We start from the raw sequence: 23,261 nt of genomic DNA, 5'->3' as shown, positions 1-23,261 counted from the left end.
ACCATTCTGTGCACAATGTGGGTAGACAGCACATTCGTCAATATGAAAGATGTTGACATTACTGATCAAGGGCCAGACACGGGTAATAATGATATCGCTGTGCTGAGGGGGGCGGGATGGGGGAGGAGCGGGGGCTGGAGGGGGAGTGAAGGGAGGACTAGAGGGAGGAGGAGAGCGAGGGGCGGGGGTGAGGGGGGTCCCAGTAGGCCGCAGGGCCCTGTCAGCCCATCTCACACACACACACACACTTTTTTTTTTTCCTTCAGTTTTTAAAGGGGCCACACAAATTTGCATTATTTTGCGTGTATTGAATTTTCAGCCTGTTTCTTATTCTTATTTCAATAAGGCAACAAATCAATGGTGATTCGGGTCCTCCACCAGAGCCCTGCTCCGACTCTGACATTCCATCTCCTGCTTTCACCCCCTGTCACTCTCAGGCTTCACGCCAAGATGGAGCAGACTGAGGGGAAAGAAAGAGAGGAAGAGAATCGGAGAGGAAGCATGATGAAGGACTAGATGATAGGGGAGAAGAGTGGGAGGAAAGAAGAAGAAAAAGAAAGAAAGAAAGAAAGAAAGAACGTACAAAAGAAAAAAAAAGAGTCTGGAGAGAGTGGCTGATGGATGGTGGTGGAACCTGGTGTTGGGAGCGGCTGATTAGGAGTGACGGCCGAGTGTAAAGTTCCTGCCGCAGCCGTCGACGTTCCCACTGAGGGAGGATGTGGAGTGTCAGGTCCGTTTGATTATGAATATGCCAATGCTGCATGCCATGAATCAAAGGCGAGGGAGAGAGACAGAGGGGGAGAGAACAGAGCGAGAGAGAGAAGGAGGGAAATGAATTGAAAGATAGGCAAGGGGTTGTGGGGAAGAGGGAGGTGAAATGCTTTCATATTTCTTTTGAATGTGCGCTGTGTATTTCATTGGGCTCTTTTCAGGCACTTGAGTGAATACTCAGTTTGTCTGCCTTGCTCAATGAGAACCTATAACTCTCGGGAACATTAGGGCCCCTAAAGCTGTCAGCAGTATCGAGCCTGTCCGATAAGACACTTTTTAGAGCTGAAAGTACTTCATCTCTGCTCCATCTACTGGGGAATTCTGAGCCCACCTCAACCCACTCATGCTGCTGCACTCTATTAAGAGTTTAATCTCACACTTCTGGTCTGCCTTTGCCTCTGTATCCTTTAAAGTAAAGGCATAGTTCCAAAATATTGGTATTTGTCTGGCTGTATGTAGCAGAATAATACTACTAATACTACTGTGCACTTAACATTGTTACCGTGCTTTGGCAAATGCAAGAATTAATATGTTTTCTTAAAAAGCAAACAACTGAACTTTGTATGTGATATAAAATAAAACTGATATAGATTTTTTTTTCTACAGGTTGGAACCATTTTTGAACCCACTGCTTTGTCCATGTTGGTGTAAGAAGATAAAATGTTTTACTTTGTATTATTATGTAGCATCACATTTTGTTGTTAAAATGTTCCAGAAACAATCAACAATGTTTTGGCAGATTTTCTAAACCAGTCAAATGCTTTTTTTGCAGTCAAGCAGTAAATGGTTCACATATCCAATCCGATGGATTAGATATATTAATAATGATTTAAACTAGTAACCATAAATCTGCCACAGATTACACTTCAAAAACCTTCAGCCATTGAGCCGTTTTTATGGATGGTGAGTCAGGTTCATTAGGCCACTGTCTGACAATACCATGTGTGTGAAATGTTCGACTTAAAGGACAGGAGGATAAACGGCTCGACATTTTGCTCTAAAGTGATTTTTCAAAGGTTTTATACCACCCCCCACCCCTTTGTATAAGAGACCCCCCTCCATAACCCACCCACACACACACACAAGCATATCCAAACACACACAACTCCCGAAACCCCCTTATCCTTCCCCCCCGGGCGGTGTGTGTGAGTGTCTGTGAACTTGCTTGTTGCTGTAGCGTCGCTCTGGGACCAGCAGTTGATTGGCTATCTTCAGATGTCAGTGATGCTGTGAGGGCCTTAATTAGTGAGATGCATTCTCAATTGTTGATCTTAATCGGGAACCAGATGTTTGGAGGGAGGAACTAACCCCCTGCACCAACCCCCTCCCCGCCAGTGTCCCAAAGAGACTGTTACCCTTGCGCTGATGTAAAGCAGCCCCCCTATACACCACCCTCCACCCCACCTTCCACTCATCTCCCCCATGCCCATTTGCAAGAGCCGTACTTCATTCTCCAAATAAGCAAACATATATTCAGAGCTGGTGGATGGACAGGGTGTAACTCGGCTGGAAATCCCCGCTTAAACCCTTTTATGTGAATCAGACGGGATATGTCGAGATGTAAGGATGTAAACAAAGCAAAAAGCAAGGCTTAAATACTTAAGGTGAATCACTACAATATACTATATGATGTTCAATGTAAACATTCAGATGATATTTCTTACAAATAACACAGAAACGGACACAAGTCCAGTCAGTGATGGTGATTGGCTGAAGCCATGCGAATGCTGGGTGATGTCAGTCGTAAACTGTTATGCAGCCCATGCATTAATTAGGGGATGGGGTCTGTTTGGTAGAAGTACAGACATATGGCGGTACTGTAGGTTAAAGAGGAACTTACCCAAGTTCTCTGATCTGGCAAACGAAACTGAGGGGCGGAACAGAAGGAAAAGAGAAAGCAGTCAGAACCAGGAAGTGGCGCATGAATCAACAGCTTTTGATTGGTCACATATGGGTACGGACGGGATGATGGGTCTCGCTGTGATTAACTTTGAATGAGCAATGAGCTGCCTATCTGCAGAGTTATGGCGCTGGAATTATAGGAGGCTCTAATAGTTCCCAACACTTCCTGGTGTTCAATAAGCTCATTATAGCAGGCTACAAATACAATTCCAGTATGTAATCTAAGCCAGTATTGCTTAGCAGTAAAATTTCCTGCCAGGAAATAAAAAGCTGAATCACTAAAGGTTGAAAAAAGTTCCAGTCCCCTCAGCTTTGCAACCTCTTTTTTTGATATATGGCTCAATAGTGAGTCAGGTGACTGAAAACAAACCCCCTCAAAAGTATACAGAAGGGCCCCTTTCCTGGTCTGGCTTAGACCTACCCAGGTCTGGTGTTTCTGGGAATGATTTGTGTGTCCAGACATCATAAAGTCATAAAGATGGTCTAAGCACTCTGTTAGTGTTTCTACTGATAGGACACCTCATTAAGGCGTGTTGGACGGCCATGTGGCTGCTGCAGCCTGGGCCCATGCAGCAGTCTGGACAGGGGACATAAATCAGACAAATGAAACAGCCTGTAAAAACCAGACCTGAAACGGCCAGAAAAGAGGAAAAAAAATCATATGCCTGAGAAAGTGGTGTTTTCACTTTCCGACGGACCATTCTCACCCGCAGGGGAAGATTGAACAAATGAACGTCAATGCAACATGTCATAGACACACATGCACGCATGTACATGAGTTTCACACTGGAAATACTGGCACAGAGAACCCAGGGGCAGAAATCATTGCTTTAAGAGCGTATCGTTTTTTATATTGTAATCAAAGACACGTTATGGGAAGACGTGTCACAGGGTGCCCTTTCTTTCTGCCACATCTGTTTCAGATAGCCAACAACGGTCTTAACAGGCAGTAGCTTGGATAAGGCTGGAGCCATATAGTAATCCTCATTAATCCAGATTGGTCAGCCTCCACAACTCCTCATAGAAGGAATCATAATATATCTTGACTGATTTAATGCTGCTGTTACATCTGTAACTATAGAAAGCTAACAGTGAATTTGTAACAATGATGTTGTCATGGTAAGATGACTCGAATCATCAAATCACAGCCATTGTGAACTCAAATGGGCAGAACTAACCAAGAACTACCCATACAATTAGGACTGTTGCTGTCTAATTAATCAGTCTAGTGTCAATATAGGCATCTTAGATCAACTTTAAAGCTAAATAAACAGAAACCAGAGGATAGGTGAGTACCAGAGGATAGTGTGCAGTTGCCACTTTATTGCATTTCCTGTAAAGGCCCCAAGTTGTCCCAGTTCCCGCGGATGTCACAATCAGAACCTACCTGTGGATGGAAGAGGAAGCCTGGAGCTGGCCGCATGTACTTGTCTTTCAGAGTCTCAAACGGATCGCTCATTCTCCTCTTCTCAACCCTGCTAATAGTAGATTTCTATCAGCTCTTAACGCATGCACAGCAGAAAATATTGGTACACATATTCAGTATTAAAATAAATTACAATCAGCAAACACATGATAGTAAATTACACCAGATGAGTAGTTTGTTGAACTGTTCACACATTATGTAAAACTACAGTAGTGACCTGAATGAAGCTACTGGGAATAACAATACCTGTAGATAGGGTCCATGAAGAAAGGGGTGGGCCTGGCATGCTGTAAGGAGGTGTCTGCCTTTGGGATCTCCACCACTCCCTTCTCCTCTTCATAATTCAGGTTCTTCTTTGTCTCCTCCTCTCTTGGATGGCGTCCACGGCCCCTGGTGCCGAGGCTCAGGTCTAGCGGCTGATCCTGACCAACAGAGTGGGAGGCCTCTGGTTTGGAGGGAGTGAATGGGGCTGACTTTTCCTCCTTTCGCTTGGTAGTGAGGTCAAATGGTGACTCGGCTGAAGATTTTCCCTGGGCCTTCTTACCGTCATCTGCCGGAGACTGTGGCTCGCCCTTCAGGCCTGGAGGTCTAAGGTCCCTGTCTGGGAAAGGGTAAACTGGAGGAGAGAAAGCTGGGAAGAAAGGCAGTGGGAACATGGAGGGATAGGGCAGAGACCCGACCTTCTTGTCCTGTAGGCCAGCCAGCCCTGTGGAGCCAAAGTACTTCTCAGCAATGGAGGCAATGGCCTTAATAGAGTCATTCACAGCCCCTGTTACAGCTGTGTGCTCGTCCAGCGAGGATGGGATGAGGGAAGGGCCTGGAAAGTCTTTAGCAGCACTGCTGCCCGTCAGGCTGGGGCTCTGGGGGCCTCCCTCGCTGGCCTTCCTCTTGGGGCCTTTGCCATTTTCTCGAGCAGCCCCCCTCTCCCTCTCACTGTCCATGTCGCTCTCCAGCTCGGAGCCTGATGTGCTCTCCAGATCGCTGCCGCTGGGCGTGCTGACATCATCCAGGTCGCTGCTCTCAGACTGGTCACTCTGCTTGTTTCGCTGCTTTGTGGAGGATGAGGAGCTCTGAGTGTGGAGCTCTGAGCTTGGCATCTGACTGCCAGGTGAACCGCCATCTTTACGGAGAGCTTTGAGGAGCTCTCGGGTCTCCTGAGTGCCAGGGCTCGGAGGCAGCAGGGGACTCTTACTTAGCTCTGCACCAGGCCCGGTAATGGGTGCATGGGACGGTTGTCTGACGGGAGAGGTGGTGGCAGGAATGAGCGGTGGCCGGTGGTAGAGTCCAGAGGGGAAGAGGCCAGGGAAGCTGAAAGGAAATGCTGGGGCAGCAGGGAAGGTAAGCCCGCCATGGTGGCGACTGGCCCCAAAGTAATCAGCCAGTCCAGCACTGCTGTGGCCCATCGCCAGAGCTGATTTGTCCAAGCCAGGGGCCCCAGGGAGTGGCATACCCTGGGCAAACAAGCCCCCTGCTGTGAAATGGTTCTTTCCTTCACAGAAGCGCCGGTGCTTGTTGAGGGAGGACGTGGTGCTGAACATCTGCCCACAGTCCTTGCACTTGATCTGTGTGCGGCAGTCAGCGTGCATGCGTTTGTGACGACACAGGTTAGAAAACTGGGTGTAGGACTTGTGGCATACCTCGCCTGCAGGGACATGGAGACAGATACAGAACGTATCAGTATGCAATACACGCCCACACACACATACACACACACACACACACACACAAGCACACAAAATAACACCACATGATATGACATCCCTTGTTAACATGCTTCAGGCTGACTGAAGCTAAGGCAGAGGAAATACAGTATGAATGATATGCTTGTGTTCCCATCAATACTTTGACAATAGTTTTCCATCAAAATAAGGAGGAGAGGAGTGTCCAGATCCTGGTATTGTAAGTGAATCTGTTCTGTTGATGGTGTGAGTCAGTTGCTGCCACTCATCACCTGCACATCAAACTAAATTCCCAGGCATCTCCAGGCCCATTGTCCTCCCAGGGACACTTCCAGGGAGTCCATAAACAATCACACGCAGACACACACATAGACATGCAGGAACACTCACAAAATATCCACATAACACAGAGAAAATGAATCACACACACACACACGCATGCTGACATACTGATACACACACACACATTCTCAGCCGCATGCAGTACAATGGCTCTATTTTAAGTTTGTGAAGGAAGCGGAGTTGAATGAATCCTATCCTGCAGTCCGGTTCCCAGGGACAGGTCTCACGTCCTCTACTGCCCCTCTTCCCTCTTCCCCCTCAGCCCCCTTCACCTGGTCCCCATAGCTGGGTCCCTGTCATCCTGTGACCTTCCCACAGTCAACCCCTGTATACCCGTCTGTCACTCTGTCTGACCCTGGGAGACACCCGGCCACAAAACAAAACCTCACCGTCTGACATTATCTGTCGCCATTATTAATCTGTCAACATTATCCAATACTAAAGGATGACTTGTTCAAATTTACAAAGGGGGGTGGTAGCCAAGTACTTATTGTTTTCCCATGCTCTTTTCTCTTTCTGTTCTAATAAAAGTCAAGAATGCAGTTTATGAAAAAGGGAATATGGCCCTCTTTGTTGCCCCCCTCCTCCACACTATAGGATATTTTGCATTTCAGCTACACTACAGATGACATTTCAACAAGACATCAACCGACAATTTCAGAAAGCAGTTAGAAGCATCTCCGAATGATTGATTCTGCTCACATTGTTATTAGATCTTCAAAACGAGGATAAGGAAGTGGTTAGGCTCACACTGTGATTACACTTCTGCATACTTTGGATGCCTTCCAACCTCAAGGTGCACAAGAGGCAATTTAAGGAGATGGAGAGGAAGAGCGGGAAAAAAGTATTGTGGAAACAGATTTAAATAAACACCCCAGAGGAAAGACAAATGGGAATGTTCGAGCCAAGATTGAATGAATGTAATCTTATAAAAAAGTCAATTTTAATGAATAGAACCAGAAAACTGAGTTGAAATAAAGAGTATTTGTGGCTTGGCTTTTGTGGACACAATCTCTGCAGAACGGTAGTTGAAAACATTTTGAAAACATCTGGAAAAAAAAAAAATAGCCTGATTCCTTTGATTTTGCACATGATGTTTCTTCATTGGAAGCTGCGCATCTGTCTTGCAACACAGATGAAGAAATCTGGATACTATATGTGGATATTTTTTTAACTGATTAAAATGAATCTAACTGGACTTACAGTGAAAAGCTGTATCATCAACACAAAGAATTAACAATTGCTAATAGAATATAAGCTATTATTAAAATCTGTCCACTCAGTGTGTGATGTGGGTGTAGCTGCTTCTATTGCCCTCTTTTTGTGTATGTTTTTACAAGTATAGCCACATGGCCTGAGGAAACTACAAGAAAGAGCTCGACACCATAAATCATGTAGTTGTGACATTTACAGACTAACAACACACACGCATGACACACTGAGTGTGAGACCTGATTCACTACACGCGTGTATTCGTCAGCTCTTAATAAACTGAAACAAAATATTATAAACACATTCCTGAGAGTAGAGCGGTGGCTGAGTAGTGGCTAGCTGAGTGGCTGAATTAATAACCCAGCATGCCTTGGTGCTCTGCTTTCATAGAGAAGCTCTGAGACACATACACACTCAACCTTGACACATTGCGTGCACTAACATACAAACAGAATCACGTGTGCATAGAGTACAATACTGTCCAAAACACATACATGCCCTTCAAGACCACTTGCATAAACAAACGCTTTGGACACACACATGGTTTCTTGCAAGCAGCCGTCATGTTGTAGGCTGCCTGTCTTTTTTACACAGCGCATTAGTTGTTTTTAAACCTGCATATTTTCTGCTGATTACAGCAAATGGACTCCTATTCAGAGGGAGCACAAGGAAGAGGGCTGTACATGTGGTTGCTATTTGTGAGGAATGGTGGATGTGGCGGAGGGAGAGAGGAGAGAGAGAGAGAGGGGAGTCAGAGGTCTCCAGTGGAGATGCAGTCACTACGACCTATGTATATGCATGTATATGTGTATGTGTGTCTTTGTTTGAGGAGAAGGGGAGTGTGTGTATTTTGTGTGAGGACAGGTTTCCGCGAGCTTGCATGTGTGTGTGCTGGTGTGCCGGGTCAGGGAAAGAGAGTAGGGGCAAAGGGTGAAGGTCATAATGCTTTAGGGGAAGGAGATGAGATCTGTGGTGTGAGGTGGTGAAAGTGTGAAAGGTCAAAATGTGTTTGGGTCTTGCAGGAGTTAGCGTTTACTGAGGCGCAGAGACCAGAAGTGTGTGTGTGTGTGTGAAAGAGAAAGAAAACGTCTGTTAGCTGTAGTGTCAACAGTCAGTCAGGCTGGGTCACTGTGAGAGGCAACGGTGAGGTTAGACAAGTGGGACTGAGTCAAATTACAAGCTCGTTTAAATGCTGCTATCACCATATCAGCACTGTGTGAGAGTGCTGATGCAAATATAACTGGATGACTCTTGTTTTAAAAGAAATGGTGCTGCCACTCTAAACACAGCTACTATGTAATCCCATGTGTAATTCCTGTAGAACATTAGATGACTGACTCCTGAGGGTTAGCTGAGGGAGGATAACAATGTATTTTTGCAAAAACATAACAGTTGTTCTATTAAAGGCAAGTCACAAGCATATTGTTATTATTATTATTATTATTATTGTTATAACGTACTGAGGAGACTTACATAGGTAGGGTCTTAGTGACTTACACATGAAGGGCTTGACACTGCTGTGGATGTGCTTATGCTGCTTGAGGCCCGAAGACGTAGCGAACGTCTTGCCGCAGTCGGAGCAGGCGTGGGCCCGTGCCCCGACGTGCTGTGAGCGGATGTGCCTCTGCAGGTTACTGGGGTCTGTGAACACCTGCTGGGGGAAGGAACCACACAGACACACGGGGGAGTTAGTATCTGCTTCTTCAAACATGGAAAGAATAAACAACTGCAATAAAAAAAAACAAAAAGAAAAACAGATGTAGACGAAAAATAAAAATGCTCATTGATTAAATAGCACCTTCAAAAGTCATCACTTTACCTTTGAGCAGTTTTCACATTCGTAGTGCTTGCCACTGTCATGTGACATCTGATGTCGGATCAGGTTTGATTTCCAGTTGAAGGCCTTGGGGCACTGGTCACACTTATATTCCCTCTCCTCAGAGTGGGACAGAACATGGGCCTCCAGGCTGCAGGAAACACAGAAAATACAACAACAATGAGGGTTTATCTGTTCATGGAGAAAAGATTATATTATACATTATATTTTATATAATGTGGCTGTTGGACAGCACCAGCTCTCTGCATTCATCTATGGAGATGAACGTCAGCAAAAATCTCCCAGATAAAATGATGTGACTGAGTGTGCCAGCTTTTCACCCACCTCTGGACGTCAGGAAAGACCTGGTCACACTCCTTACACTCGTGTAGACCATGGGACATGTGGAGGGGTCGCAAGTCTTGAGGTTCCTGGGCCTTTAGGTCACTGTCCCCACCTAGATACACCAGAAAAAAATGAAGCAAGAAAGGAAGACTGTTTAAATGTAGTCTATACTACAAGACAATGCAAAAAAATATCAAACGGTATGGTCATTGGGTTTACCTTGTATAAGACGTATTTTATATACATGTTCTACCACTACTCTGTTGGTAGAAAAATGCCATCCTCTGTTACTCTCAGCTTGCATAAACTTGACTCTTGCAGTCTCTCTCAGTCTCTCTTTCCACACTGGATTATTGTCATCTCAATTTCAGAAAATAGCCTACCTAATAAAAAAATAAAAGTCAAACCTGGGTTAAGGAAAGAGGAGGGGGGCATCCCACATGGCTGCTTCTGGTGATCCAGCAGCTGGTTGCGGGACTCAAAGTGCTGGTCACAGTCCTCACAGCGGTACTGCCTCTCCTCTGCAGGGTGACAGGGAGAAAAATGAGCATTCTGTGTAATGAAGTGAGGTGTATTTGTGGCTCAGATTTCAACAGTGAATAGAAATATATATTTGTGTGTGTGTGTGTGTGTGTGTGTGTGTGTGTGTGTGTGCGTGCGCGTGTGGTACGGACCATGAATATCAGGAGCCATGGTGTCACATGAATACTCTTCAGCCTTCATGAAAAGTAGTAGCTCCTCACCGGGGAAAATCTCTCTGGTGACTTTGTAGAAGATCTGCAACACACACACACAGGGTTTATGGTTTTATGGTTTAAAGTTTGCTTAATATTTAATATTTCAGTTTAATTACAAAAGTCAAACAAGAAGTGTGCAGAACAATACATTTTTCTGTGCTGAATTTGCCATTTTTGGTGTCCTGTAAAGATGTTCCAGCTGTTTTTGTTTTGACTGCATTTTTTTCACATTGTCCAGAACTGTATTGCAATGTGGGCTAAGTTACAATTTTCTAAACCAGCAGAGGTCACTTGGGGTAGCTCTTCATACCATATGAATACACACACACATGCAAATCGGCTGCGCAAACATGATTGTTATACTTGCACCACCACCACCGCACAGACAGAGGAGACATACACATGAAAATACACATATTCATTAACTTGTTATTAATCATCATGTAAGACATCCATCTTCATGGAAACAATCATAGTGTAGAATAAATATACTGTCTCATAAATACTGTAGACACATGTATGCAAACTGGTCTCTCCAGTAATGCTCATACTGGGGAGAGAGTAGCCAAGAAATGTGTGGGGAGCAAACAGTGATAAACTGCAAAAACAAGCAAGCTGTTAAAAAATGCATTCTGTTAATTGAGTATTTCAGTGATGGATGAAATCAACATTGAGATCAATTAAGAACTAACACCACATCTAGGTGCTCATTTAATACAGCTCAACTCCCCAATACCTACTCGTTTTCAAAACATCAGCATTTTCTACATAAAAAGCCACAGCACAAATTTAATTTAGTTCACAAGGCATACAGATTATGAAAGCATGCCCCGGCTAAACATGTGTGTGTGTTTGGAGGAGGGCAGTCATTTTAAAGAATCAGCTGAAAGACCCTGGGATTGTGGTGCTTCCCATGGACACACAATAGCCTTTCTCTGTGAAACAATCAGACATGGCGTTATTTTTGGCATGCTTTGGAGGTTTAACATATTACCTTCCTCTGCTGCATAGACGTGACAATGATGATGGGGGAATTTATTAGAAATGCAATAGGAAGGCGGAAGGGGGCTTCTGGGAAGGCATGGGTCACAGGTACACCGCTTATGGAGGGAATTCCTGGCGAGCACCACGAGAACACTTGAGCCACTTTGGCTCCACAGAGGCTTATGATAAATATCTTGGTCACAATAAAGATCATGATGTATTCTGTCCACTATTCTATAATTGTTCATGTCATTGTTCTAGCTTCTGGCAAATGATATAATACTAAATATGACACTACTGATTTTTTTTGTGATGCACTGAAGCAGAGGAAGTTCATAGATTGAGAGTCACTGGGGTAAAGGGAGCCAGTCTGGCCAAAGCAAAGCTCTAGCATGTAAATAACTGAGCAGTGATTGGTGCATAGTAAATGATGTAGTTTTGTGGCAGCATAAAAGTATGATCTAAATTCAGGCATTAAAACTATTTAAACTGCCAAGAAAGTCAGTGGGATAGTGGGAGGCAGTGTAAGTCCAACTCCCACTAAAGGGCTAAATCAGAGTTATTACAGTTATCCAGACCAGGAGAGACACATTAAACACCAAATTTAATCCAAAAAAACTTTCTTGTTTTCATCTGTACAGACAAAGCTGCCAACTTTTTGCTGTTTCGTTGTCTGGCTGAAGAGAAACGCAGTGCTGGTCAGCGGCAGCAGTGCTGCATCCGCATTGTTTCCAAGAAAGAATAAAGGGAACTGAACTGTGAGGGTCTCAACAGGAGCTTTAATCCCCTGACAGACCCTACTCTAACCTCTGTCTACACCACAGACACACACACATGAGCGAACATTCATGGACCTTCATAAAGCATACATGCACACATACACAAACAGACACACTCTTTCCTGTATCTGTCACCTCTGTAAGGCCACAAAAATATTGTGATTTAGAAACAGTCAGACAGCAGTTCAAACAGACATGTGAGTCTGCAGGGATTCCGCTCTGAGACACTGATACCGAGACTGAGGAGGGAGGCTCTTTGGAAAGCTACTAGGGCGTGGACTGAGGTCTCGGAACATAAAAATTAATGGACGCTGTCAAAACCACTTTGTTCATAAATACAAGAGTACAAGTTCAAGGTAAAATGCAACTATAAGTCTATAATTTTTGTATGTTTTACAAATAATGGGAGATAATTAAGAAACACTTAGTGAGGAAGACTGAAGATTTCGCTGAGATCATCAGCAAGAACCCCTCTGGCTTGGAGTCTGACCTTTGACCTCTCTCTTATAGGGATCAATAAACATTTGTAGCTCTGTTTCTCTGTGCTCCCTACACAAGAAGATGTATTTTAGGTTGGCGTAAGTGCATGAGCGGGCACAGGAGGGTGATTACGAATATGAGGGAAATTCCCCCAAATGCTCCACCCCTTCCCCGAGGGTCACCACAGATAAACAGCGAAAACACACACATAAACAAACAGGCATACACTCACACTGTGTTTGATCCTAGGGGTCATCCTTAGCTTGTTATGGACATGCTAATACACACACACGCACATATGCACACACACACACACACACACACACACACACACACACACACACACACACACACACACACACACACACACACACACACACGCACAGTGGCTTAAAATAACAGGTTATTCTGCAGATAAGATAGCCAGGGTGTCTGAGTTCACACTGTAGAAAGCAGCAGCCACAGCATCAAGGCCATTTCTTTTTCTTAACGCAAACAGAAACACACAGAAAAACCTTATTTCTCCCTATGTCTGTTCATGTTTTGAGTTGCTACTTATCTCTTTCTCTCTCTCACTTACTTTCAGTGTCAAAGGTTATAACCACGAGAGGATCAGGGGCTATAATCGTACTACTTTGTTACTTTGACACCATTAGTCATTAGCAGGGTAAACACAGTCACATTTTCCTGTGGTCACACCCTGTTGGCCGACTCCTCGCTCACACAGAGCTCATTCGACAGGTATGTCATTCACTGACGCTGTCCTGCCACAATGAACTCTCAGTCTGGGTGAAACTTGAAATTTCAAAACCATGGAAAAGAAAGAGGCCTCAGTCCCACAACTAAGGTTTACATCAGATACAACAATACATTTCAAAAAATGGTTATGCAGAAATCCCAACATTATTTATTTCTAACCAAATAAATCACAAAGTATCATCAAATTTAAGAAGAATGCCCACTACCTTGTTTACTTGTGCTTGCTCAGCAGTGGCGTAACAGCAATGGTGCATATCCACATGTGTTGTAACCTCCCTGTAGCTATCAGGGTCATGCAACATGTACAGTATGTTTGGCAGTCACCATCACTTGGCTTCTGAACAAAAGCGTTTCGTGACTTAGATAGCAATAAAGAGTATGAGCACACAATGTGCAGCTGCTTTCAGCAAATTGGATGAACATGTAAGGAAGCCAACATGGTTCTGTTCATGTTAGATTGAGTCAGCTGTGGGAAAGTGACCTTATGAAGAAGCAGAAACACTCTGGTATCTCATAAAGGAGGTATCATCAATGTCAGGTGTAAACATTGCATCTACAGAATGACTTTTTGGGTGTTTTATTATTCTAAAGTCTCAGTGGGAAGCATGTATTCAGATGTAAAACGGATCAGAGGTGAAAATGTAAAAATGTAGGTGGTTTTCCAGGGTTTTTCTAGTGCAATCTTTAAGTTTTAAAATCTAAACTCTTTTTTACCATGAATTCTTGCACGCGTTCCAAAACTGAATAAGCTTCAAACTGGTTTCTCAGTGAGGTACAATCACTTGATGATTACGTATTCACTTCATGATTCTGTATTTACATAGTGAATGACTGTCAGTGTTTTGCTAATATGCCCCTCAGCCACTTCATTCCACTCAATACTGAGTGAGAATCAATAGAGCGAATGAGATTAACGCTCATATCCCTCTGCACTGTCTTATGAAAAGCTCTTCAGGGCCTCGTTGGATGATGTTAATTACACTTTTAATCCATTTTCCTTTCAACTGAATCAGTAGAGTGAGGAGCGCAGTGGAAGGTTTTTGAGCACTAATTGCCCTAATTATCTTAACGACAAAACATGCTGATCATGGACGGATCTATGCAAGTAATGCTCAGGCTGCGTTGCTCAGTGCATCTACAAACAAATGAGGCTATCAGTAGAGCTTTAGCACTGTGGCATGGATGGTCAAAGGCTAACATTAAACACCAGCAGCGGGCTGCAGGCCACAGTTAAAAGATTTAACAATTACAAATTAGCTTATCCTGCCTTATCTTTGTCATTATTTATTATCTCTGAATACTTTTGAAGAAATGTATATACGTTTTTTTCATTAAAATAAAATAACCAAACACGTATGATAATCCATTTTCCTCAGAGAACTGCTCTCATTTGTTAAGGACTGAATTCAATCCTGACTTATAGCATGATGAATCAACTACAGATTTCAGGGTGACTCAAAAACTGCGACACCTGCCATCTCCTTCCTCTCCAGTCTTTCCTGTTGCTCTCCTCTCTGCACTGTCAAATATATAAAGCAATAAAACAGAAGGGGCATACAAGTAAAGTCTGTCCTTGTTAAATTCAGTTAAAATACTGAATTTGCAGCTAATAATAGCATTATAGTAGAATCTATAACTTTCAATATTTCTGCAGATGATCTCTCAACATAGATCGTTTCTGCCAGTGTAGTAGATCTGACTGCAAAACCTAAACTGAGAGAGAGAAACAGAGAAGAAAAGGAGAAGTGCTATCCCCAACAGTTCCTCCAGTAAGACAAAACTGGCTATTTTTTCTCTCTCTCCTCACTCATTCATTCCTCTCCCTCTCTCTCCCTCACCCTCCTGAGATTGGTCATAAAGTTTTATGATAAACAGAACTGGGTCAGAAATAAGAGGATGGAGGCCAGTTTTACTCTCACACTGGCAGGGCTAAACTGGTGCTTGAAAAGAACCAGGACTAAATAATGACCAACACACCTGGAAATTGCAGTCGTTGTATGACACCGTCTTAAAATAAATCATAGAACAAATGGTCTCTGCTGATGGCATGGTGTGAGAAGATTTAAATTTGGTTCTGAGGACAGATTTAGCAGGACATGTAATACGTAAGCCCTGGGTTGCTCGGTCAGGCCCTTGTGTGGAAATCTGGTGATGGTACACGTAGTGTGGTGAGAGTGTAATATGTGGTTTCAGGCTGGGTTTAGACTCAGCACTTCTCTGTGGCAGTAAAAACCTGTTGGAATCAGGTACTGTGTGTTTAAACATTTCCAGCTCGGAATGAGGAGCATGGGGAGTCATCTGAACCGCAATGAACAATTCACAGTTCTGCAGCGTGTACACACGCACACACACATACGCACGCACGCGCACACACACACACGCGCGCACACACACACACATTAATGTTCACACATACATATATGTAGAAACACAGACAGTTACAGGTGTGTATGCACACTCAAGGGATACAAGGAAACACTTCACACACCAACAACAAGTCAGTGCACATAAACATCTGTGCACACATGCACACAAAAAGGCCTCAAAAGCGCGTGCGCGCACACACACACACATACACACACACACACACACACACACACACAACCAAAAACTGACAGCGGGTTTACAAGACCACCCCACTTATTCTATTCATTTTACACATACAGACAGCCATTGTGAGACGCTACAGCGTGTTTTCAAAAACACCAATGTTGGCCGGAAGGCTTAAAGACGCCACATTGTGCTGTGTTGTGACAGTGTGTAATACTTAACAATCACCTCATCATAGCCATGTCCGTGACCTGTCGGAGCCTTACACAGCCACCCGAGCAGAACCACAGTGTTGACAGCAAGTCACACCTCGAGGAGAGGGCAGCTCAGGAAAGCTCTCTCTGCTTGTTTGTCTCTCGGTCTCTTTTAAAAGAGAGTGCTTAAATACTTCTAGGAAGCTTCTCTTCTTCTTTCCAATTCTCTTTATAAAAGAGCGTGGGCCATCTGCTCTCTTAACTTCTTTTCTCAGAGCACATAAGGGTGAGAAGAACAAAGACGTATGAAGGAAGAGCAGGCGATTTCTTGATTTCCAAATGATCTGTTGGCCAATAAAACCAAAAGCATCATTTATCTGAATGAAAAGGTCCATATCTAATTACAGTCTATATGGCCACTACTGTATTTAGATTATGTTATTTAATACTCTACTGACGTGAACTTTTTTTGCTGACATTTCAACGGGTGACACTCAGCAAGACCACCGGTGAGAAGTGATGACAAACATGCAGGCTAGATTATGTTTTTCATTCGGGTCAAGCTACGGTATGCTCCACACACGTGTCAAATAAAGTTTAGCCTCTTTGCCCCACTGAACGTTTCTGTGTAGGAGGAGCGCCTGGCTGTGGGATTACTGAGATGAACAGGCCCACATGTGTACAGCACGCACCTCTCTGCACAGCCAGGTGAGCAGCAAAAGGACTGTGACATTCCTGGCATATCTAAGACTTTATATCGCAAGCTTGACTGGGAAGTGTGTGGAACTATCATCTCGGCGGGCCGCCTCTGATCCTGCCCTGTGGTCCTTGCACGGCAGAAGCCAGCGCACAATTACAGAAAGAAAACACACACAGATAGCGAGGAGTCTCTGCGGTGCAGCGTAGGGGAGAGCTGTGTGTGTGTATGAGTGTGTGTGTGAAGTGAAGGCAGGGTGGGCCAGCCGCTCATGGGACTATCTGACTTAGATCACAATAACACCTTTTAACACAACAGCGTGCAGACAGGACAACCATCGGAAAATACAGGGAAGCCTTCTGGCATCAGAGCTGTGTTTTAAAAAAAAGCAGAGCATAGGTTCAAAGATCTGTATGACTCTCAGTTGCACTTGCTTCATCCTGCCAGACAGCAAGATTCAGAAGAGGACACATCACCATTTGGGAGTTCAAAATCAAGTCTTCCACATGTTTTTTCACTCCCTTTTTTTTTTTTTTCTTCAGATCATATTCAACTTGTATTTTGTGGAGGTTGTTCTGCCAGGCGGGCTGCGAGTGTCTCCACGTACCTGATCATCTATCTGGCACGCTGTCAGGTTATGCTGCTTGGCCACAGGGGCAAACTGGATGTGCTTCAGCCAGCTCCCGATATCTGGCTTGCTGGCATCCACGCAGAATTTTACATGGCCTGACCCATCCAAGATCTGCAGAGAGAGGGAAAGAGGGAGAGGGAGAGAGAGATCAGACTTTGATCAGTATCAGTCCAGGTTACTGTGTCCAAACACTGACTAACCACATACCTCCCACAGAGAAATAAGACTCAAATGTTAGGAGTTGGTCTGTGGCTCTCACACACACACATGCACACACGCACACACACACGCACACACACACACACACACACACACACACACACATGCATGCGCATACACGCACACTCACAAACAAATTGGGTAGAAGACATTAAAAAGCAATGTTAATCATCTAAAAATTCCTTTGTAATATGAAAATAATTGTGTGCATTTGAAAACATGATACATATATTTTTTGTAATTATTATCACAACAGTAATTTATAAGGAAATTCCTGTAACATTTTCTTAAAACCACAAAATAACAATAAATTTAATTAATAAAATGTATTATATAGGCCCATCTGTGGCATTCATTATTTTTTGCCTTGAATAAGCTTTCAAAGAATTATGTCATTTACAGTGTAAAATAAAAAAGAATGTAAATAACATTATTGTTTTTCATGATTCTAAGTGATAATAATAAATCAGTACACATTTAAGGCTGTAAAGACCCTCAGAACATGAATTATTTAATTGATAGGATTAGAAAAAAAATTAAACAAGAGTGCAAAAATATGTAATGCAACAAACAAAAGCTGATTTTATTTCACTTTCAATTTTGGCTAATCAATCTTGTGTTATTTTACATTATAAAAAAATATTGCTAGATGAGTCTGGATTAAAATTGACTGCAGTTGTCGTTTGAATTCGTTTCTAAAATTGTAATTTTAACGAATAACTTAATAAAACTATGGGCTACTGATGTTATCTGTTCTTATAAGGTGAGATAAAAAATGTTGAAAATTATTTATTAAATTATTAAAAATCAATTAATCTATATAATAAATAATAATAATAATACTGATAAACGAAGAAGTCTATTGTATTGCTCTCATTTACAACACCAATACATTTCAAACATGTAAAGAACAAAATAACAATAAACACAATGATTTGAATTATGATGCAAATCATGAGATCAGTGGACTTCCATCGTTTACAAAATATTTACACAGCATTCCTCTCGACTAATTGTAAACTGCATGATGTTGTTTTAATATGTTACTATTTATTATACAACAGCTGTAAACTTTACCGGGAAACAAATCAATTGCAGGAAACCGCGAGTGATAAGAATTATGAAGACGTAGCCGATTGCTGGGATGCAAAACGGAATCTCTCTCAGGGTCACAAATCTGTCTTTCTGCCTTTGTATAACCTGCCACTGAATAAATATTTAGGTTGCAGAAAGCCCTTTGTCTAGACTAACAGTGGATCTACCCATTTACCCTGCAAGAAATAACATCAAGTCTTTTAATCGCCAAAGTAAGTTTACAAAGAAATGAACAATGAGTATTAGTTTTGCTTTTTGCTCTCAGTGCAAATCGTTTAATAAAACAAATGTTTTCTTTTTGTTCACACAGGCTCTTTCCTCTTACCGTTGAAACTGTTCTGCAGCGGCGTGCGACACTTAAAACCTCCTGGGATAATAACCGCGTTGTTAACTGAGTAAAAGTGATAAAAACTCCGCTTTAAAAAACTGTGAACGGTCAAAACTCGACTGTCGATGAAAAATAAAACTATGAATTGTCTTTGCTGTGGCGCCTTGTCCAGATTGTTGGCATAGTAAAAAAAAAAGCACCAGTGTTTTGCTGTCTTCGGTGTCGGTGTCTCTTCACGACTCCAACCCGCGGGACGAGTCGACTCCTCGCCGGTGCGCACACGCTTCACTGTCCCTCAGACGCCGCGCGGTGGGTGAAAGTAAATCCTCTCTCACTATAGTGTCTCAGAGACACCGCTGACTCGGTAGATCTCCTCTCACTGTCCTACAGACATCGCGGGTCGGAACTAAATCCCCTCCGGTACATCAACTTGCTCCTAACTTTTCACTGTGTGCGCTTCGCTTTGGCTCGTCCGCTCCTCTCTTGTCACCCCTCCTGTCCTGACGCACCCAGGTGTCCTCTAGTAGCCATTCAACTTTTCACTTTTCTCTTCCTCTCCCCCCTCCTCAGCCGGTCGGGATGTGTCGTCTATATGATAGCGGACAGATTCAGGGGTGTGTGTGTGTGTGTGTGTGTGTGTGTGTGTGTGTGTTTGAGTGGGGGGGTGATTTCAAGTATCGCCCCCTACTTTGCGCGTCCCGGACAGATTATGTGATGTTTCTCTTTCACGCTTTGTCTCATAAAGAAGAATCCGACACGTCCATCCTTAAAGCCCGGAGAGAGACGACTCAAAGCAACGGGACTGTCTTTGCCCCTGTCCCCGGTCGGAAGCGACTCCTCTCCGCAGTAAATTTTAAAGTGACAGGGGTCCGGGGTTGGAGAGGGTGAGCGGGGTCAGGGAGAGGTCGGGACGGGGCTTCTGAAGGGATGAACTACACACACACAGGCAGCACATTTTAATGAACCAACATCAGCATCAAAGCGGCGTATTATTATCCACGTGTTCCCAAACTTTTTCACAACATGCCGCGCCAGTTCATGGACCATTTTATGGCATTATTAACCTGAAGATTCGAACTGAAAAGAGCTTTCTGCTCTACCATTTAATTCTGTTTTTAACCAGGAGGTAATGATGTATATGCTAGGCTTGAGTTGCACCTTTATTAGGACGCGAGAACAGAACAAGAGGACAAGTGAGAACTATAATAAAACAGTCTCTAATTGTGTTTTGGTGGGGGGGAGTTATGTTACAGCTAGACTTAAGTGTTCCTCCTGGGGACCTACAGGAAACTCCATAAGGACCATTGGAAGTCCCTAGTCCACATTTTGGGAAACACTGACCTAATCACCTGCTTTTTCCTGACGTGAACAAAATGCTGCAGGTTGTTAAAAGGGTACATACTGTGTTGTTGTACCAGAACCCCCCCCCCCCCTCACCACAGTGCGCGCGCGCGCACACACACACTCTCTCACTCACACCACTCACACACACACACACACACACACACACACACACACACACACACACACACACACACACACACACACACACACACACACACACACACACACCAAGCAAAGTATGAATGATTTTTAAATGATCATGAAACGAGTTTGTAATCAAAGAACAAAAAACGATAACTTGACAGAGCAAGAGTTCAAAGTTGGTGGTGTTTGAATCCATCTTGAAAATTAAAATCTTATTTACTTTCCTTACTGCTGTGGCCTCTGCCCGTGCACCTGCTTTACAACCAGCCCACAAGAAGACGAAGAAAATGTTGCATTCGTTTTATATCTGGGGTGTTCTATGTTAAATTTCTACGTATAAAGCTGAGAGCGATACTGTGAATAAACAAGGACAAGGGTATAGAATAATAAAGAAACGTCCTCGTTGTCAGTGAGCGCAGTTTATTAGGCAGCTCATAAAGCCAGAGAGGACAGGACTTTGGCTGATGAGAGCAGATGATGATGGATAACGCCTCACACTGTGACATTGACCTTCCATCCCAGATAATGCCCATTGTTTTACGAAATCGTGGAGCAAATGTGCAGGAAGGACAGGAAAAATCATGTGTAAATAAGGCTGGACCCCGCCACCGATTCCCATCGTCTCGCGCTCCTTGAGAACCGAGGAGACACCCCGGTCCGCCCGGTCATTGATTTCCTGCCTCTCCTCGACTTGTCCATTGTTGGAAGCCTTTTTAATTTAGCCATAAATTGGGAAAGCTCAAGTCGAATGAGCTGTTCTATTTTCTTCCTGTCAGGATGAGGGATTTGTTTTATGATGCATTGTGTATTAAATACAAGTAATCTGGGAAAGTGATTGCTTCACGGCCTCCCCGGCTCTGATGGGGGATTCTGATAGAGAGAGGGGGTCTGAGCTCCTTTCTGAAAAGCAGGAAATGTCCGAAAAAAAGGAGGATAAACACGCCGGGCTTGTGTGGTATCACCGTGGGTAAAAAAAAAAAAAATGGGGGAAACAGTGGCGGGACCCCTAAGCCTGAACACATGAAGGAACACTGCACTTCTTCCCCCTGTCAGGAGATGGCGTGCTCAACTGAAATAGACTGAAAAAAAGAAATCCAATGCATAGTTGAACATTTCAGATGACAATATGATACTTAGACATAATTATAGGGCTGCATTTGTCGCTGTTGTGAAGTGAGCTTTTTCTGAACTCAGACTATTTTTCTGATCATCAAATAGGTTATAACATCAAATAATCACCGTCAGAACTAAACTGTGTGCATCAGTGAAATATAATGTGATGACTTACATGTCTATTTATGAATTTATGACACTAATGAGACATCAGCAGTTTTTTTATCTCTAGAAATGTAATCGATTAGAGCAGTTTTTTAAGTTGTAGTTTTCAGATGTTTTGGCACAGGTTAGAGAAAATTACCTCCCACAGCTACAAAAAAAAAAAGAAGAAAAAAAAAATCAATCTAACTTTCCTTTGTCGATCACGTTTTGGTCTTTATTTCTGAGCCGTTACGTTCACACTGAAAGCGCTGCAGCTTATATCTCTGTTTGTAACAGTCTGCTCTATCAGTCAGCCTTTTGACTTATTATAAGATGGGGGTCATTTCTTTCTCCTCCGTATGAATTGCAGCACAAAACATCTACATTAAGGCGTCAAATTGCTAGATAGGCACATGAAAGATTCAGCTGTATGGGCTTGAATATATAATCACCTGAACGAGCGGCCATAAAGCTCTTGAATCTACACTGAAAAGACCGATGGAGGTGAATTTAAAACACTTGTTCATTTGTTAATAAACCACGAGAATGATTTGCAAGGCACAGCTCTAATTTATATTTATTTGAGCAATCTGCCATAAACACTATTCTGATGTGCCGAGATTAAACACATCTGTTTTATCTGAATTATGCCATGCCTTTGTCATAATGATTTTGACATAGTAAATAGCGGTGTGGAAAAGCTGTTTATCAACAAATTACAAACCAAACACATGCAGGCTTCAGGGTATGTTAGTTCCGACTATATCATACCACACAGCATTTCATACTTATTTAGGGGACTCTTAAAACATACAGCATCCGGATAATGTTTAGTGCTGAGGCTTTAAAGTGCTGTGAAATTCTTGAAAGGAGGTTAAATTGCTGAAATGGGCCCATGCTTATTTTGCTTGCGGCTTTCTTGTTTGTTTTAGGAGTTCAGTCACGCAAAAACCAATTCATACATGAATGTAGAGAATTTTTATGATCAAATAGCCTCATATTTTACTTGATCTGAGGTTCAGCTTCATTGGCCCGTTCTTTTTTTTTTTTTACCCTTCGAATAACTTTGCAGCAATATTTATCTGGTATAAAGAAGGAAAAAAAAGTGATTTGGATTTTTGCTGCTCAATCTAGAGCCATGTGAAGTCAGATGGGACAGGCTGGAGAAGAGGGGGATTCCCGTGTGGGTTGCAAACTGACTCCACAGCCAGCGGACTGCAGAGCCTACCGCTGCAGCCGAGGGGCCACATGGAAACACTGTGTAGGCCTGTGTGGTGCATTCCAGCACATCCTCCAGGAGAGCGGAAAGAAAAAAAAAAAAAGCAAAGAGAGGAGAGAAAGAAAAATATCGCAGCCAAATCCACATGAAATAGTTCCACCATTCACGGCGAGACCTCCCATTGACACCGGCGAAAAGCTGCATTAAGTCTCCATCATGACTCTGTATACACACGGCCCCCTGCGCATTTTATTTTGCTTAAATGTGGGGCGATTCAATCAAGTGCTAAAAACTCATTTAAGGCTCAAACGAACAGTTGCCCTACAGTTTGTACAACGCTCTGCAACTTTT

The 23,261-nt window shown here is 43.2% G+C and overlaps 1 protein-coding gene across 14 annotated transcripts in view; it reads right to left on the bottom strand.

Annotated features, from left to right (window-relative positions):
• The window catches only part of mecom (MDS1 and EVI1 complex locus), a 133,296-nt gene that overhangs the window by 9,320 nt on the left and 100,715 nt on the right, over window positions 1–23,261 (bottom strand). The window contains exons 1-10 of one of the 14 annotated variants that reach the window (XM_056373856.1): window positions 18,944–19,762; window positions 17,281–17,415; window positions 10,168–10,270; window positions 9,901–10,014; window positions 9,494–9,605; window positions 9,152–9,299; window positions 8,806–8,986; window positions 4,346–5,741; window positions 4,061–4,151; window positions 2,612–2,638 (exon numbers count right to left, since the gene is read on the bottom strand). In XM_056373856.1, the coding sequence (XP_056229831.1) occupies window positions 2,612–2,638; window positions 4,061–4,151; window positions 4,346–5,741; window positions 8,806–8,986; window positions 9,152–9,299; window positions 9,494–9,605; window positions 9,901–10,014; window positions 10,168–10,216 (2,118 nt within the window). In that variant the 5' untranslated portion in view covers window positions 10,217–10,270; window positions 17,281–17,415; window positions 18,944–19,762. Of the gene's footprint in view, window positions 1–2,611; window positions 2,639–4,060; window positions 4,152–4,345; window positions 5,742–8,805; window positions 8,987–9,151; window positions 9,300–9,493; window positions 9,606–9,900; window positions 10,015–10,167; window positions 10,271–17,280; window positions 17,416–18,943; window positions 19,763–23,261 lie in introns of those variants that run through there. The other 13 variants (XM_056373844.1, XM_056373845.1, XM_056373843.1 and 10 more) reach the window with 13 other exon arrangements.

The sequence above is a fragment of the Seriola aureovittata genome, chromosome 4 (assembly GCF_021018895.1).
Source record: "Seriola aureovittata isolate HTS-2021-v1 ecotype China chromosome 4, ASM2101889v1, whole genome shotgun sequence".
NCBI lineage: Eukaryota > Metazoa > Chordata > Actinopteri > Carangiformes > Carangidae > Seriola > Seriola aureovittata.
This window is presented reverse-complemented; position numbering and strand designations above follow the sequence as displayed.